The 16,719-nt window shown below is 36.0% G+C and overlaps 4 protein-coding genes and 1 non-coding gene across 7 annotated transcripts; 3 read left to right on the forward strand and 2 right to left on the reverse strand.

Moving 5' to 3' along the window:
- Nucleotides 1–162: 162 nt before the first annotated feature.
- Nucleotides 163–1,760, forward strand: LOC128879759 (diphosphoinositol polyphosphate phosphohydrolase 1). Its single transcript, XM_054129196.1, has 3 exons — nt 163–651; nt 785–940; nt 1,043–1,760. Exons 1-3 carry the CDS (start codon nt 553–555, stop codon nt 1,337–1,339), a joined length of 552 nt encoding a protein of 183 aa, XP_053985171.1. The 5' UTR covers nt 163–552; the 3' UTR covers nt 1,340–1,760.
- Nucleotides 1,761–2,232: 472 nt separating this feature from the next.
- LOC128879758 (glutamate-rich WD repeat-containing protein 1) lies at nt 2,233–4,709 on the forward strand. Its single transcript, XM_054129195.1, has 4 exons — nt 2,233–2,473; nt 2,863–3,393; nt 3,482–3,889; nt 4,035–4,709. Exons 2-4 carry the CDS (start codon nt 2,879–2,881, stop codon nt 4,522–4,524), a joined length of 1,413 nt encoding a protein of 470 aa, XP_053985170.1. The 5' UTR covers nt 2,233–2,473; nt 2,863–2,878; the 3' UTR covers nt 4,525–4,709.
- LOC128879757 (mismatch repair endonuclease PMS2) lies at nt 4,679–7,476 on the reverse strand. Its single transcript, XM_054129194.1, has 5 exons — nt 7,231–7,476; nt 6,937–7,096; nt 5,614–6,839; nt 5,277–5,526; nt 4,679–5,181 (listed from the first exon to the last, which is right to left on the reverse strand). The coding sequence occupies exons 1-5, from the start codon at nt 7,315–7,317 to the stop codon at nt 4,856–4,858; spliced, it is 2,049 nt and encodes a 682-aa protein (XP_053985169.1). The 5' UTR covers nt 7,318–7,476; the 3' UTR covers nt 4,679–4,855.
- A 213-nt stretch (nt 7,477–7,689) lies between these two features.
- LOC128879241 (calpain-D-like) lies at nt 7,690–16,415 on the forward strand. Of its 3 annotated transcripts, XM_054128202.1 has the most exons (10): nt 7,691–8,952; nt 9,036–9,642; nt 10,107–10,474; nt 10,560–12,562; nt 12,678–12,979; nt 13,066–13,102; nt 13,242–13,567; nt 13,891–14,233; nt 14,308–14,486; nt 14,574–16,415. In XM_054128202.1, the coding sequence occupies exons 2-10, from the start codon at nt 9,305–9,307 to the stop codon at nt 14,752–14,754; spliced, it is 4,077 nt and encodes a 1,358-aa protein (XP_053984177.1). In that variant the 5' UTR covers nt 7,691–8,952; nt 9,036–9,304; the 3' UTR covers nt 14,755–16,415. The 3 variants fall into 3 exon arrangements, with proteins under 3 accessions (XP_053984178.1, XP_053984177.1, XP_053984176.1); XM_054128203.1 differs by having other exon boundaries at nt 7,690–9,642; nt 10,107–10,468; XM_054128201.1 differs by having other exon boundaries at nt 7,691–9,642.
- On the reverse strand, nt 8,086–8,158 carry Trnar-ucu (transfer RNA arginine (anticodon UCU)). The gene has a single exon. It is a non-coding gene; the product is annotated as a tRNA-Arg (tRNA).
- Nucleotides 16,416–16,719: the final 304 nt, after the last annotated feature.

Below are 16,719 nucleotides of genomic sequence, written 5' to 3' on the forward strand. Positions count from 1 at the left end.
ACATGCATATATGATCCAGAAAAATTGAAAATAGTAATCTAGTAACAAGTGTCCTCTCGGTCCTTTTCCGAAAATGTACAATCATGTACAATTTTAATCCAGTATATTTATAATACACGTTAGAAACAATTTCTATTTATAGATTCATTTTTAACAAATCCACCATGTACGTAAACAATTTTTCTATCTGTATGTAAAACGATCCTTGAATATTTATTAACTCTAATAAAAATGCAGACCCAGAGGGAGTCACCTACCCAGTGAATACTGAATACTTTGAAAGTTTGAGGTTATATCTAATTTCTGCAAGGACAACATTCGTCGCGTTATCGTGATAGAGTAATATTCGCGTAAAATACTGTCCCATTCATCGAACCAGAGATAGAGCTGTTGCGTTAATTATGTGAGCAGTGAAAGCTCGCGGGTTAATTCTATGTCGATGTCATGTCGGCTCCAAATAACGTTGAAACAATGCGGGCGCACAGGCTGGCCTATCTGGCCGTCTGACAAATATGAATTTGTGACATAATCTCGTAATTTTTGTAATCGAACATGGTCAAAGAAAAACCAAATTCAATCCGTATTTACGATTCGGAAGGGTATAGACGTAGAGCAGCATGTATCTGCGTCAAAAACGATCTTGAAGATGAGGTAAGCCAGCAGATGGCAGTTGATATTTTTTTCTTCGTTATCCTTCTATCTGATACTTCAAAGCTACCTTATTTTCTCAAATACAATGAATTAAATACACGTTAGATATTTTTTGTAATTTATGACATCGCAGGTACTTTTGGTTACATCGAGTAGAAGACCGGACAGTTGGATAGTACCCGGTGGAGGTGTCGAGCCGGAGGAGGAACCTGCTGTGACTGCACTGCGAGAAGTCAGAGAGGAAGCTGGAGTTTTGGGACAGTTGGGTCGGTGTCTAGGCATATTCGAGGTAAAGAAATATTTATGGATATTTCGTTGGCGTTAATAAAATAGAGGCGTAAGTAATAAGTATGAGATTAATGCAAGTTATAAGAGTAATTTTTCTTTATAGAATGTAGAACACAAACATAGAACACAAGTGTGGGTTATGCGGGTAACCGAAGAGCTACCAGAATGGGAAGATTCACGTGCTATCGGTCGAAAGCGAAAGTGGTTCTCTATACCAGAGGCCTTGCTTCAGCTTGCTCAGCACAAACCCGTCCAGCGTTCTTATATACACAGCCTCCACAATACTAATCCTCGAAACAATCCCAATATCTCGCCACCTCACCATTCGCATACCACTGTGACATCCATTCAATTAATGAATAATTCTAGTAACAATCCCCATCTTAACAAACACAGCTAATATTAAATACCATCCATTTGCGTGAACAATTGCCATCGAATGTTGAATATTCGTTGCTGCTCCTTTTCCTTTCTTCGATTACAGCGGCCGCTGCAATTGTATTTTGTACGTAAAAGGACACAAAGCATGTATCTTCTCCTTTTCTCTGGTTTTCTTTCCCTCTTCTGTTATTAGCGGCAAAATTTCTACGGATCATGTTACTACGATTACTATTACTATTACATGATTATTACTACTATTACTAATTACTATGCCATTAATATTGCTACTCTACTATTACTACTACTATTATTACCACCAACACTGTTATTACTATTATCACAATTGCTATCGTTATCTTCGTCATTGTCATTACTGTTACATTTGTTTGTATAAATTACTTAATAAACTGGTCCACGGAGGAGCAGTTTTTCCAGCTTGATTCTTATTTTTGTCATGATTTTACTGGAGAAGCAAGTAAATAAGTACATAATTTTTATACGTTAAGTGGATGGTATTTCATGCAAAAAGATTCCAGAATTAGATTACCTCATGTTGTTTGCATATACTCAGATAATGTTACAAATGTCATAACGAAACATATCTATACCTCATGAGTTTGTTTCTTTCGAACAAGGTTTTTAATGTTTGTTTCAGTAATCGTTATAACTTTTTGCATACTACGAGTCGGTATGTAGTTTACAGACTGAATTGTTTAATAAATTGTAGTAGGAATTGTTTAGAATATACATTTCGAAAAAGGCAACAAATTTTCTCTTTATAAATTACACAAAACGAAACATTAATACAAATATTATTTAATGTAAAGTGAAATATAGGTACGTGGCTACATGATCCCTTTTGTAGACTACATTTTTTGTAATTATGTATTTAAATTTTCTACGGCTTCTCGAGTGTCATTAGTTGAGTATTGTAATTTCTTTTTTATTATTGTTATTCATTTGTATTACTTCAAATTGAAATTATTTGATTTCGCACAACAAGTTGCCAATAAAGTACAATGAAAATAAAGGTGATAAACGTTTAGTGGAATGGGGTAATGAAACACTCTTGGTGTATGTGTATGTGTGTGTTGTGTATAGGCAGGTAATTAAAGTACTGTCGTGCCCACGTGCTTCGGGTCTTTACTAGAAGGTAATCCTTAAAACATTTTCTGCTGCAACAATAAATTTCTTAATTTATAAAAATAATCTTTCATGTATAGATGTTGATTTACATATAATTTATCAAGAGTTTCATCTTCTTTCGTATTATACGATTAAATGAAATTTGAGGTTAGGTTATTGAATTTTCAAAATTTCAAACATTTCTTGCGATAATAAGAAATTTCTTCATTTTTTAAATTAACCTTTTACATGTATGGATATTACTTTACGTACATTCTATAAAATGATTAATTTTTGTAATATTAAACAATTATACATATGTATATAAGGTTAGGTTATCAACCTATAATATATCAATTTAGTATTACTAAAATTTTGTTTTCTTGCTATTGCAACTTTTCTCATTTCTAATTATAGATGTATCTTTACTGAGATGACTATCTTTTACAAAGAAATTCCTAAAAAAATGGAGTACGAAATAATGGATGGAATCGTTAGCGAAGATACCGCTGAAAACAGCAGTGACAGCAATGAAGATTCCGCAAATAGTGATATCGAAGAGAACGAGGATCAAGATGATCAATCCAAAGTGTATCTCCCTGGAAATCCTTTAGGAAACGATGAAGAGCTTGTCGTTGATAAAACGGCGTACCGAATGTTACATCATGCGCAATCCGGAGCACCTTGCCTTAGTTTCGATATCATTCCGGATAATTTAGGAATTAACAGAGAAGATTATCCTTTGAGTATGTATCTTGTTGCTGGAACTCAGGCTGCAAAGACACATGTTAACAATCTCCTCGTTATGAAAATGAAAAATCTTCACTCTACGAAAGATGATTCTGAAGATGAGTCTGACAGTGACGAATCGGATAGCGAAAGTAAAGAAAGCAGTCCAGTCATGACTGTTGCACCGATTAAGCATCAGGGGTGTATTAATAGAGTAAGGTGAGCACATGAATATTTTTATTAAACAACATCAACGTTAGATTCATCTTTTTATTGTTTATTGAAATATGTTTATGTGCACCAACAGGTACACAAAAATTGGTGAAACACCATTAGTTGCAAGCTGGAGCGAATTGGGTCGCGTACATATTTGGAATTTAGAGGAACAATTAAAAGTGCTTGATAACGATGAGCTGCTCCATGCATATCGTAAAAAGTGTGAAAAAAACGATGGAGGCGTTAAACCATTATTTACTTTCAAAGGACACCTTTCAGAAGGGTACAGCATTGACTGGTGTCCAACAGAAGTGGGTACACTAGCTTCTGGTGACTGCAAGGGTAACATTCATATATGGCGCATAGGAGACAATAATGGCTGTGCCACATGGCATGTAGACCAAAGACCATATAATTCCCATACACCGCACAGTGTGGAAGACCTTCAGTGGTCTCCTAATGAAAGACATGTACTAGCTTCATGTTCTGTTGATAAAAGGTATTTTAATATTTTTTTTTACTTTAAATTAGAAATGGAGAATTATTTTTATAATAATAATAATAATGTATAATAAATAGAATAATAGTGTAAGTAGTCTCTTCTTTTGTTATCAATTTCTTTAGCAATATTGTAATTTTGATAGCATAAAAATCTGGGATACAAGGGAAAGTCCACACTCTGCCTGCAAGTTAACAGCAATTGGCACACACACTGCTGACATCAATGTGATTTCATGGAATCGAAAAGAAAATCAATTCCTCGTATCTGGAGGTGACGATGGTTTGATTTGTATATGGGACTTGCGTCAATTTAGTTCTAATGGCGCGAGTCCATTGGCTGTATTCAAGCAACACACTGCTCCTGTTACAACGGTGGAATGGCATCCTCAAGAAGCTACAGTTTTCGCTTCAGGCGGAGCTGACGATCAGATTGCTCAATGGGACTTGTCTGTAGAAACTGATCAGTCGGAGGAGATGAAAAATAGCGAGCTGAAAGACTTACCTCCGCAATTGTTATTTATACATCAAGGTCAAACGGATATTAAAGAATTACATTGGCATCCTCAGTGTTCAGGTGTTGTAATATCAACAGCGCACTCAGGATTTAATATATTTCGTACGATTAGTGTATGATAAACTCGACCATTTACTAATACATATAATGTTTGTAAAATAATGTTTGTCGATTAAACATTTTTTTTTTTACCTTTTGATAACAGGTAACTGAATGATTATATTTGTCTTACCATTTTTTTTATCTTTTGTTGAAGTAGACATTATCTCAATATATTGTTTAAACATTTATTTGCATTTACATATACAGGGTGTCCCGTAATTGGTGGTAGAAGCGAGTAGGGGGTGATTCTACGCTAATTATAAATATATAAAAATATAAGCATTTTTCAAGACAAATTCAAAAATTTTGTAAATATTGCGTATTGTTGCTGCTAGATGGCACCACTAACTATTTGTAGGTAAGCTGTAATGATAACAGATGTCTTATAGTTGGTCTACCGTGGGGGCAACTCCAAGGATTTTCCATTTGCGCCATTTGTATAATTAATTTTTGCATTTCGTTATTGTTGAGAACCGTACCAATCATAACAGCACTGCGACAAGCTCTGGATGCTAACATTTGACTCACTCGACTTGGACGGAATACATGTTTTTCTTTATTTTCTACCCCACCTTCCCTGATAAGAAAAATTAATTCTTCTATGTCTTCTTGTCCAAATTGCCAGTATCCGCTAACTGGTATACCCGTCAAGTTAACACGATGACCAGAATCAGCTGAAACGTAAAGTTTTCAGAGTTACAGTATCTTTATTTGCATCTCAATAATAATTTACCCATTCAAAGAAATTTGGTTTAAAACCAAAGTTTACCTTCAGAATTGATTTCGAAAGAAAAACCATTATCTTCGAATGTTTTCTGATGTTCAATTAATATCGTTTCATTTAACGAAGAAAGATTCAAACATTTAGGAATTATTAATTTCTGAGTTTTTAACTGCGTCTCGTTATTAAGTTTTTCAAAACGATACTTTTCATCTGTAGCATGTTGGTCGATGATGAACAGATCCTCTTTTAAACGAGCTATTATAAAACCACGATTAAACTGACCTATGATCTCCATCTGTAACGAATTTATTTTCTTCCTTAATGCTACAATTATTTTCAATTATTACAAAGAATCATAAATGCAATTTAAAAAATGCATTACCTTAAGAAACGATTCCTTTGTTAATTCCCGTTTTAGTTCCTTTTCTGCGTTAGAATTTTGATTTGATTCCATCTGTGCTTTATATTTAATTCTCGTGTCTGTAGACGTACGCTTCGACATATTTTGTCTTTCTTGAAATTTCTGTTTAATCGTTGAAATACTAATTTGCATTTCTGCGCTGTCTAATATTTTTATCTGATTTATCGTATCACCTTCTATTCCATTGTCATCGTATTGTATACACTTTTTATTTACATGTTCTGTTTGTGGCAAAGTATGTAAATTCTGTAATCTTTTCGCTGGAGGGTCTAATTTCGTAGGGGAAGTTTTCCTTTTCAGTCCAAAGTTTAATTCAGATATAGGCTTAATCGTTAAACTTCCTTGCAATTGATTCCATTTTGTTACTAAACTAAATTTTAGAGTAGCTAATATTAAGCGTTCTTGTACACAAAAGATGGTTCTTTTATCAGGAGTCACATTAATATCAGCCGACTGTTTGTTCAATTTTAAATTTAAAAAAACAAACGGGTACTGTTTGTTATTGTACTTATGATAAGTATGATTTATTAATTTATTAATTTTTACGAGATCACATGGTCGACTATTTATATAGAAAAATTGTCTGTCTGGAGCAGAACGTCCAACATCGTGATCACAGCTACTTATATAGCAATTCCATTCAAAATCCACAACTATATCATTTGGCAAGTTATATTCTTGCTTTGTTGCTTCATCAGGAGGTAGCAATTCGAGTTCAAAGAGTCCATCGGTAGACTTTTTACCAAATATTTTATTAATATTACTCAAAACATTACTGGAACTCGCAGTACTGACTACAAGATTGGAAGATTTACCAGATATTGTATTTGAACATGTTATCTTTGTATCAACAGAAACTAAACAATAACTATACAGTATATGAATAGCGCGAGAGTACTCTTTCTTCACATTCTTTTCAAATTCTTTTGCTCTCACTGGAAGACATTTGAAAAGGTCCTTGACATGTACAGTTGTCCCTATTTCTCTTGCATATGCTTCTTTCATTCGTAGAATACCATCGTGATCAAATTCCAACTTGAAACCATGTTCACTGGTGCAATGTCTTGTGATAATGCTTACTTCTGCTAAAGAACAAAGCGAACTAAGTGCTTCTCCGCGAAATCCAAAGGTCTTAACTTCCATTAAATCTGAGAATTCTCTAAGTTTAGATGTATGATGCTTCAGACCTAATTAACAGAAGCAGAATGTGTAGAATTTTATGCTTCTATTCTGTAATATTTAAATTTTTCTAAGGTGGTGTATAGTGGTATAATTACAATGTACCTAATCCTTCAAAATCTTGTTCTAAAACACCACTTCCATTATCACTAACGCTGATGCAAGTTTTACCATAGTCCTTCAACTTAATGTCGATTAACGAGGCGCCGCTATCTAAACTGTTTTCTACCAGCTCTTTTATAGCTGTTGCAAGATTCAGAACCACCTAATAAAAATGTTTAATATTAATATTGTTACAAACTGATAATTTTACAGAAATAGTGTAGCAGTGTAATAGTGTTCCAGTTTTCTTACATGGCACAATGACAAGATAAAATATTAAAATATTTATCATCTCACCTGACCAGAACATATCTGATGGATAGTTTGTTTATTTATTGCATTAATTTTCTTAGATTTTTCCGTTGTTGGAATTGGTTCTGTCATTCTTAATATTTCATAGTTACAGGATATATCGATTTTATATTTGTATGTATCTCAATACAAATATATTTTTATCATAAGCATTCTTTTGAAAAAGGTTGGATTTCATTCGATAATTTAAATGAAATCTATAAACAATACTGTCTCACAATTTTAGTACCAGTGGCGCCATCGGTGTGAAAACGCCAAAGTTTTTAGTGAAAATAGTTCCCACTGTTGCTGTAAGACGGCGCAACCGATACTTTCCAATCCATTTTTTATTTTTCATAAGTGCATAATTAATACAATTCTTTGCCTTATAACATAACAATATATTAGTTAGTATATGAAATTTATCAGTTTTATGAATAGGTATTTAATTAACTAGTAATTATCAACCCTTTCAGCGCCATCGACGATGAAACGCTCACGTTTTTAGATGAATAGTTTCCACTCTTTCTCAAACAATGTGGTTTCATTTTTTTTTATATATTTCGCACAATGGATCACGTACGAAACCGCAATATGTAAAATAGATGATAGTATTACAGAAGAATTTCTGTCTGTATCACCTTCATTTTATTAATAGAAAATGTGCCAACGAACAATGGATAAAATATAGACACAATAAGAGATGCATATCACAATAAAAGAAAGTAATAAACTGTACAAAAGAAAATTGAAAAAACTAGAAAATGTTAAAAAAAAATATATAAAATAATATAAAAAAAAAATAATGGCAAAGGACAAACCCCACAGCATAGTCTGTGGGTATTATTCCCCAGTTGTCGCCATCCCTGGTGGGGATCGAACCCACGACCTTTGGATTAGAAGTCCAACGCGCTATCCTCTGCGCCACAGGGACTTGGTGTTATACATTTTCTTATATTGTTATATATACCTACAGAGTAATATCTTTTCCCATAGATGTCGCCAATATACCTAACAATTTGCAAATCAGTAACGTATAAAATAAAGATAAACCAATTATAATTTGTAACCAAAACCACACAAATTTCTGATGCATTTACAAGGAAACATTTGATAACATTCGTCGTAAATATTATTCGAACAATAAATATGTAGTTTTAAGAATCACGATCATAGTTCGATAGTTCGTTTTGTAACTTTTCTTTAGCTACCCGAGTTACTTGAGTTACTTTATTTTCGAATCCTGAATTCGTGGACTCGGTAAATATATCGAAAATATGTTTTATCGTTGAAAATGCAGAAAATACTCGAGAATGTTTAATACTTGAAGCAGAAGTTAAACGTCGATCGAATGAATATTTTCTAATCGTCTCGCTTAAAGATACGAAACATCGAGAACGCGATAAAAATTCACACGGGGTAAAAAGGTGAAAACGTTAAGATAGTTTTTGTATCGAAAAACGTCGATCGTTAGATCATATCTAACAATCGTACAGCCCTGTGTGGCAAGTGGCAACCCATAGTCAACACAACCACCTCGGAAACAGTTGCGTGTGCTAGGGTACGGATACGATGTCTAAAACATTTCGTATTGGCATTTCGCTCTGTTAAGCTTTTACTTGACATAAACAATAATGGATCGAACGATAAACCGTTGAGTTGTATCCGTAGGCTATTGTTAAAACAGACTTGAACAAACCATGGCGAGAGATTTGCTGGAATAAAGAGGTACATAAAAAGCGAAGGAAAAGAAAAGCGTACATATAGACGTATATATAAGTGTAGTTTTGTGTTTTGGCCGTGTACGATAGTATTCGACGATAAGGACAGAGAGGAAAAAGGAAGAGGAGGTGAAACGTTGGATGAAGGAGAAGAAGGGGCTAAAAAAGATGGCCGTCAGGAAACATATGACAAGGAACGGCGGGCAACCGCCACAAAAAGGATTTTTCGCGGATGGTGTTTTGCGACATCGTTGATCCCGATTGTGCTCGTGGTGGTGCGTTGTTTTGTTAAACAGAGGGATCGTGGCTGGAAAAGTCAGTGATCCTGTGAGCAAAGGAGCCATGACTACGCGTAGAGAATGGGCTCGATCGCATCGGTGCTGCAATGGCATTGCTCGGAGTGCGCTCTGATAAATCCAACGGAGAGCACGCGATGCGCCAGATGCGGCCTTACTCGACTCACCAGTGATGAGAAGGCGAACATCAGGCTCAATCTGAGCTACGAATGCGAAGAACAAGTGGAACAAAAGGGTCAAGGGAAAGGGGAAACGGACAGAGACCAGAAGGAGGAGAATAAGAATTCTTTCTCCCTTGGGGTCTCGTCAGCACCTCCGACGAGGTTTCCTCTGCAAAACCCGCCAACGGATGGAACACATTCGACGACTTATCGACACGTCAAGAACAATCTCGTCTATCGGTGAGAGCTAATTCTTACTCATCCCTCTCCGCTCCGTACCATTTACGTCCCCCCTCCTACTACCACTTACCTCCCCTCTCCTTACTTTTACTTCTACATCTATTTGTATACAAGCTGTCAAAATCGAATTTCTTTGGTAAATTTGATTCTTATTCCACAACTAACTGCCGTATTTCAATACTTTGCAAGTTTTCTTGCTTCACAACTTTATATTTACCATTAATCAGCCTGAATGATATAAAGTAGTTGGACTCTAATGTTACTTACAAGTTTCAAACAAAACTTATAATTAATTTTTAATGTACTTCAATATTTGAAGAATGTTACTTGTTACAATGTTTACTTTGCAAATGACAGTTTTCAAACTTCCATTTTACCAGGTGAAATATTTTTGCATTTAATAGAAGAAAGTGTCTTTCTTACTTTCTTGTATATTATTATTCACTTTTTCTGTCGACTTCCAGCTTCGAGGAGAATTTAATTATACCCAATAATCATACAAGGAAATTGCATTATGACTCCTGGAATGGAAGGCCGTACGAGAGGGAGCCGATCAAACGATCTTCTTCTTTACCTTCCCTAGTAACACAATGGACATGCGTTCGTTGCTTGTTAAACAACAGTTGCAGTTCAGCTTTGACTTGTGCAGCTTGCGATGCTAACTCGTCGATATTCGAAACCGACAAGAGGCAATTTGGAGCGCGTAAAAGCAAAAAGCTAAATTTGCGTAAAACGAGCAGGCTGAAAGTGGCATCCGAACTTTTGGCCAACATTTTAAATGGTTCTAACGCGACAAATATTTTTACAAGCGATACAAGGATTATGAGTAAGGGTACATACTATTTAAACATTTATTAGCAACTAATTAATAAATAATTCAACTGTTATTTAAGATTATAATATTTTCGATTTTGCAGATATGGCACAGTTAACGAGTATAAGTCGTAGCGATACAAGACAAGTCGATAGAGAAAATTGGACATTATCACCCATAGAAACTATGGAATCTAGTACATTTTCTTACACAAATACTAACGATACCTCTCAACGTTCACCAAAAAGACATAGTCCTTCAATATACGAGCGAGTCAAGTCTAAAGTTAGTCGCTCCTTATCTAATGGCTCTGTTGTACATAAGTTATCCGATCACGCTATTCAAAGACCAACGAGTCTAGTAGTCACAGAAGCGCGAGAAGACGATGCTCTTTGGAGCTGTGACAATTGCACACTCGACAACGCTCCTGGCCTAGAACAATGCGAGGCGTGCGAAGCTCCTAGGAGTCCAGCTCCTTGCAGCGGAGTAGTCATCAGCGTACCTGCTTGGGAACCTCGCGCTTTGTCTTCTGCAGGTCCACTGTCTTACAGGCGATCGTTTAGCGATGTCGAGTCTGTCGGGAACGTGTCTCAGAAGAAAATCGCGAATCGTAGAAGTTTCAACGAGGACGAGCCACCCGCGGTGCCGCCGCATTCCGTTGGATTTAACGCGAGATCAAAATACTCCTACATTGGAATTACAGACCCTGATATACCGCCACCATTGCCAAAAAAACAGAACAATAAATTAGGTCTCGTTCCCGTAAAAGCGCATAGCGAGGCGACGAGTCCTGTCGGTGATGTATCGAACGTGAGCTCCCTGAAACGTATGTGGACTTGTCAGAAGTGTTCGTACGCGTATAATCCAGTATGGTCGACAGGTTGCGATATTTGTGGATCTTTTCGATCGCCTCCTTCGCTGACGCAACCCAACTTGATTACAATCGCTAAAGATACGACGAGCTGTTCCATGCACACGCATGCACAGTCTCCAATCGTAGTTTCTAGAGATAGCGTAAGGTATATTCCACAGAAAACTGCTACATTGGCCACAGCAGAATCTGATCTAGAAGATCAGATCGATACACCATCTTTGGCATGGACCTGTAAGAAATGCACGTTGTTGAACGCTGCTTCGAGAGCAACGTGCGAAGCATGCGGTGGTTCGAAGCTGAAGAGTATCATGCATTTAGAAGACGCTACGCTAAGGAAAGGAGAGAGCTGGGTGTGCACGTCATGTACGTTGAGGAATCCGCTGTCAGCACAAACTTGCAATGCCTGCAAGACGTTAGCAGATTTTTTAGATGTACCAAAAGACGCACCGAGAGTTTTTGGATCAAGAAGTCCGAGTCCGAGACTCTGCGCAACTGCTATTAACGCGAAAGTTGTAACTCCGAGACACAGAAATTCTGTGAGAAGGAATGGTTCATCGGTTGGCGAGCGGAAACATTCCAGAGTTAAGGATTCTACTCACGGTCAATGGCAGTGTAAATTGTGCACATATGAAAATAAGAGTACAAATGGAGTTTGTGAAATGTGCCAAATCTCGAAAACCTTATCTCAAGTATCATGTGAGAGGCCTAGAATCATTGAATCTGGAACGAGCACCCTCACAATACAGAGACAGGAGAGCGTGGTTATGGAAAATTTGAGGCAAATCGAAGAAAGAGAAGCATTGGAAAAGTGGGAACGAATTGTACGTTACTGCAAAGAGACAAACGAACCTTTCGTCGACGACTCTTTTCCACCAGCTCCGAAGTCATTGTATTATAATCCAGCGGAAACAAAAGATAACCACGTTGTTCAGTGGAAAAGGCCTCATCAAATCAACGTTGATTCCAGTGTTGATTCCAAACTGCCTTGGGCTGTTTTTAGAACACCCTTACCCTCTGACATCTCGCAAGGTGTATTAGGGAACTGTTGGTTACTTTCAGCTTTAGCTGTTTTAGCTGAAAGCGATGAACTCGTGAAAAGAGTTTTAGTGATGAGGGAAACCTGCCCAGAAGGAGCTTATCAAGTAAGATTGTGCAAGGATGGAAAATGGACCACTGTACTCGTCGACGACTTGCTACCCTGTGATAAAAGAGGCCACCTAGTGTATTCTCAGGTTGATACGTTAACAATATAGAAATAGAATATCTACTTTTAATATAATTTGATATTTATCCAACATACTTAACATTTTTTATTTTTATTGATAAATTCGATGAAATGCGTTATAGGCGAAAAGAAAACAACTTTGGGTGCCATTGATTGAAAAGGCAGTGGCAAAAATTCATGGTTGCTATGAAGCGTTAGTCTCTGGTCGTGCTATAGAAGGTTTGGCAACGCTAACGGGTGCTCCTTGCGAGAGCGTGCCATTGCAACCGTCTGCTTTGCCAAGCGAAGACGAGCTTGATAAGGATTTAATATGGGCACAATTGTTATCTTCTAGACAAGCTATGTTTTTAATGGGTGCTAGTTGTGGCGGTGGCAATATGAAGGTTGATGAAGAAGAATATCAACGTAAAGGTTTGAGACCAAGGTAAAGTTCAGCCAGTTCTGGCTTGTTCCAATTTCAACTAGATATCTTTAGTTTTTCGTGATACATAACTTAGCATTTTTTGTTAGGCATGCATACTCTGTTCTCGATGTACGAGATGTGCAGGTAAGAATGAGGAAGTATTTATATATTTGTAATTATCGTTGTAACTACGTGTCTTTGGGAGAGATTCTAGCGATCAATTAGCTAATTCTTCCTTTTCTACGTATTTCATCAGATTTTTTGATTGTAATATGTGTTATAGGGAATACGATTGTTGAGGCTGCGTAACCCGTGGGGTCATTACAGTTGGAAGGGTGATTGGTCCGATGATAGTCCTATATGGACTCCCCAGTTGAGAGAAATGCTTATGCCGCACGGTGCATCCGATGGTGTTTTCTGGATTTCCTTCGATGATGTATTGAAATACTTTGATTGCATTGATATTTGTAAAACTAGAGTTGGCTGGAGCGAAGTCAGATTACGTGGAACACTTCCTCCTCTGTCCTCTCTCAGACATCTATCATGCGTGCTTTTGACAGTACTGGAACCCACTGAAACGGAATTTACGTTGTTCCAAGAAGGACAAAGGTGAATCTTATTAATTTCTGTAAAAATTGAATATACTTTGCTTAGTTAACGCATACATGCACAATGCAAATGTTTCGTTAAAAATTGGTGAATATAATTATTGATATGTATCATATAATTATTATTGTTGAGCTATTATGTATTAACAGTATTTATTCACTTGAAATCACTTTAATAATTTTGTTACGTCAGAGGTGAGCTCATAGTCGAAAGGATTAAACAATATTCGAAAAGGAACAAAAGGAAACGAAATTTGTAAAAAAACGTTTAGTTTAGCACAAAGTCAGATTCTGAATTTATATAATGTTTGTATACGTATTTAGGAATTCTGAGAAATCACAGCGGTCTCAGTTGGACTTGTGCGTAGTTGTTTTTCGTACGCGTTCTCCAGCAGCACCGGAAGTGGGAAGATTGGTAGAGCATAGTAAACGACAAGTTCGTGGATTCGTTGGATGTCACAAAATGCTAGAAAGAGATTTATACATCGTCGTGTGTTTGGCTTTCAATCACTGGCACACAGGAATGGAAGACACTTCTAGTTATCCTGAATACGTTCTCGCCATTCATAGCTCGAAGAGACTTTTAGTCGAACAAATTTCTCCGCCAGCATTCGTATTGGCTGATGCTATTATAAGTTTAACTTTAGCGAAAGGACAACGGCACGAAGTAAGAATCATACAATAGAATAGAAGAACAATTATTCTAATCGTATATTTACATAAATTTCTTTACTTTTGTAGGGAAGAGAAGGAATGACTGCTTATTACTTAACTAAAGGTTGGGCTGGACTCGTTGTCATGGTAGAGAATCGTCATGTAAATAAGTGGATTCATGTAAAATGTGACTGCCATGAAAGCTACAATGTTGTGTCTACGAGAGGACAGCTCAGAACTGCCGATAGCGTTCCCCCGCTTCACAGGTACTTCAAATTGCACTTTCTTCTCTTTTTTGTATAATTTTTAAGGATTACAAATCCATGACGGTTAATGCAATACATTAATTGTAGACAAGTAATCATAGTATTAACGCAATTGGAAGGTAGTGGAGGTTTCTCGATAGCACACCGACTTACGCACAGACTAGCTAACAGTGGAAACTTGCATGATTGGGGCCCACCGGATACTCAGCATTGTCCTCAAATCGACACTCAAGTCGAAGGTTTACACAGTCCTCGTTTAATCACATGAACAAATGAGTTTTACGTGCAATCGATTAAAAAATAGGAGAACGTGTAAAAGTAAGAGAGTCTATCTTATACTCGTGATATCCAGAAGTTTACTAAAACCAAAGCAAGCTAGGAAGATCTGAACGTAAGCAGCGAATAACGAATGTTGCTGAAATCGTAACACACACTTTGTGCTTTCTAGCTGTTCGTGTATTGTATGAAAATTTTTAGCGTCGTGACGAGCTGACTATTGAACATAATACAATAATTAACGATTATTCTGAGGTCAGTGGTTATGATTCTGAGATCAGTGGTTAGAGATATTTTTTTTTAAATTAGGTAATAACGATTCGTTACGTCAATGGAAAGGGATACGTACTTTGAACGCTTCTGTGCAAATTGAGAATTTCCACGGGAACCATTGATCTATAAACAAGACTTAAGGGAAATTAAATATTTATGGAAGAACAAATTAAACACACTGCTTGTTATATAAAAAAATTATTTTCTCAACTTAACATATATGTAAGCACCGTAAGAGATAACAAAGCGTAAAGGTTATACAGTAACATGTAAAATGAAATAAGTAACAGCCATTCGTAATGTATGAAAAACATATACGCTCTTTTTGGAATTGCTTAGAATATAGTATAATTATGGATCAAAATGTTTTCGATTTTGCGACTCGTATGTCGACCCTATTTTAGAGTACGTAAGGCAACATTGGGAACCCACGTTTAATGCAAACATTGGCGTAAAAATAATTTCCTTTTTTTAGGTGTCGACTTTGAAATGTTATAACTCGACTCAGAATAAAGCGTAGAGTAATAAATGTTTGTTATGAAAATCTAGAACGAAATCTGCGTTATTGTATAACACGATCACCATTATATATAGAAATTGATCAGTACAAAAAATGAAATTATTTTTCCACCAACCTAATAATATGTACACTGTAAAAGAAAATATTATTGGTCGTTTGAACGAGGGTTTCGAGTATTGGCCACGTATTACAAGATGTTTGTTTATGAAAATTTTGGTTGTTTCTATCTTGTAACTGGATAGAGTGCTTGTACTAAAGTGGACGTAGCACACTGCTACAGAACCAAAGATCTCTCTTGAAGGTTTTACGATATATTAACCTGTTCACTGCCATTCCATGCAATAGATTTATTTAATCCAATCGTTGTTATACATTTTTAGCCAACTGTTATCGAAATTGTAATCTCGCAGTTTATATTCGGTTTATTTATAATACATATCTTATCGTTCGCGTGCAAGCATGGCAGTCAATGGGTTGGTCAGTTTTATAAGTCTCTTGTACATTTTGTAATCATGACATCGGAACAGTTATTTACGAATAGAGCTCGATTTCGTTTTTATACGCTTAACAAATTTAATGCAATTTTAATTTTAACAGTTAAACTTTGATATTACATTCCCCTTTTTACATGACAAAGTTATTTTACACGAATGACATATATATATATATATATATAAATATAAATAATTTTTTTCTATTGTAAAATTATTTAAAAAAGTGTTACTGAAATTATTATATTGGCTTTTTACTTTAATATTAAGAACTTATGTAAAGAATCAGAATGAACTAAGCATCCTTGCCGTTATTATTAAACGCTGTTCCAAATAACACTTTTAAATATACTTATTACATGTATCGAATGCAACGTATATCAGTAAATATGAAATTCCTTTTATATGTACTACACAGAGCGTTAATAAAAATCGGGGAGACCTTTTTCAATGTTAATTTTACGAGTGCTACGAAAATGTTGTATAAACTTGTATCCATGGACACTTTGTTTTTGTGTTTTAGCAAATTTTGTTGTAGTTGGTTGATACTAAGTGGGCTCATGCCTACCTGGTTGTGTTTAGACTAGACTGCCTATTCTAATCCAACCTACTTCAGGCCTATCCAATATGGCCTAACCTGGGTCTAGCTAGCTATATAATCTTTGCAGAATTT

Source organism: Hylaeus volcanicus, chromosome 7 (genome assembly GCF_026283585.1).
Source record: "Hylaeus volcanicus isolate JK05 chromosome 7, UHH_iyHylVolc1.0_haploid, whole genome shotgun sequence".
In the NCBI taxonomy this organism is placed as follows: Eukaryota; Metazoa; Arthropoda; class Insecta; order Hymenoptera; family Colletidae; genus Hylaeus; species Hylaeus volcanicus.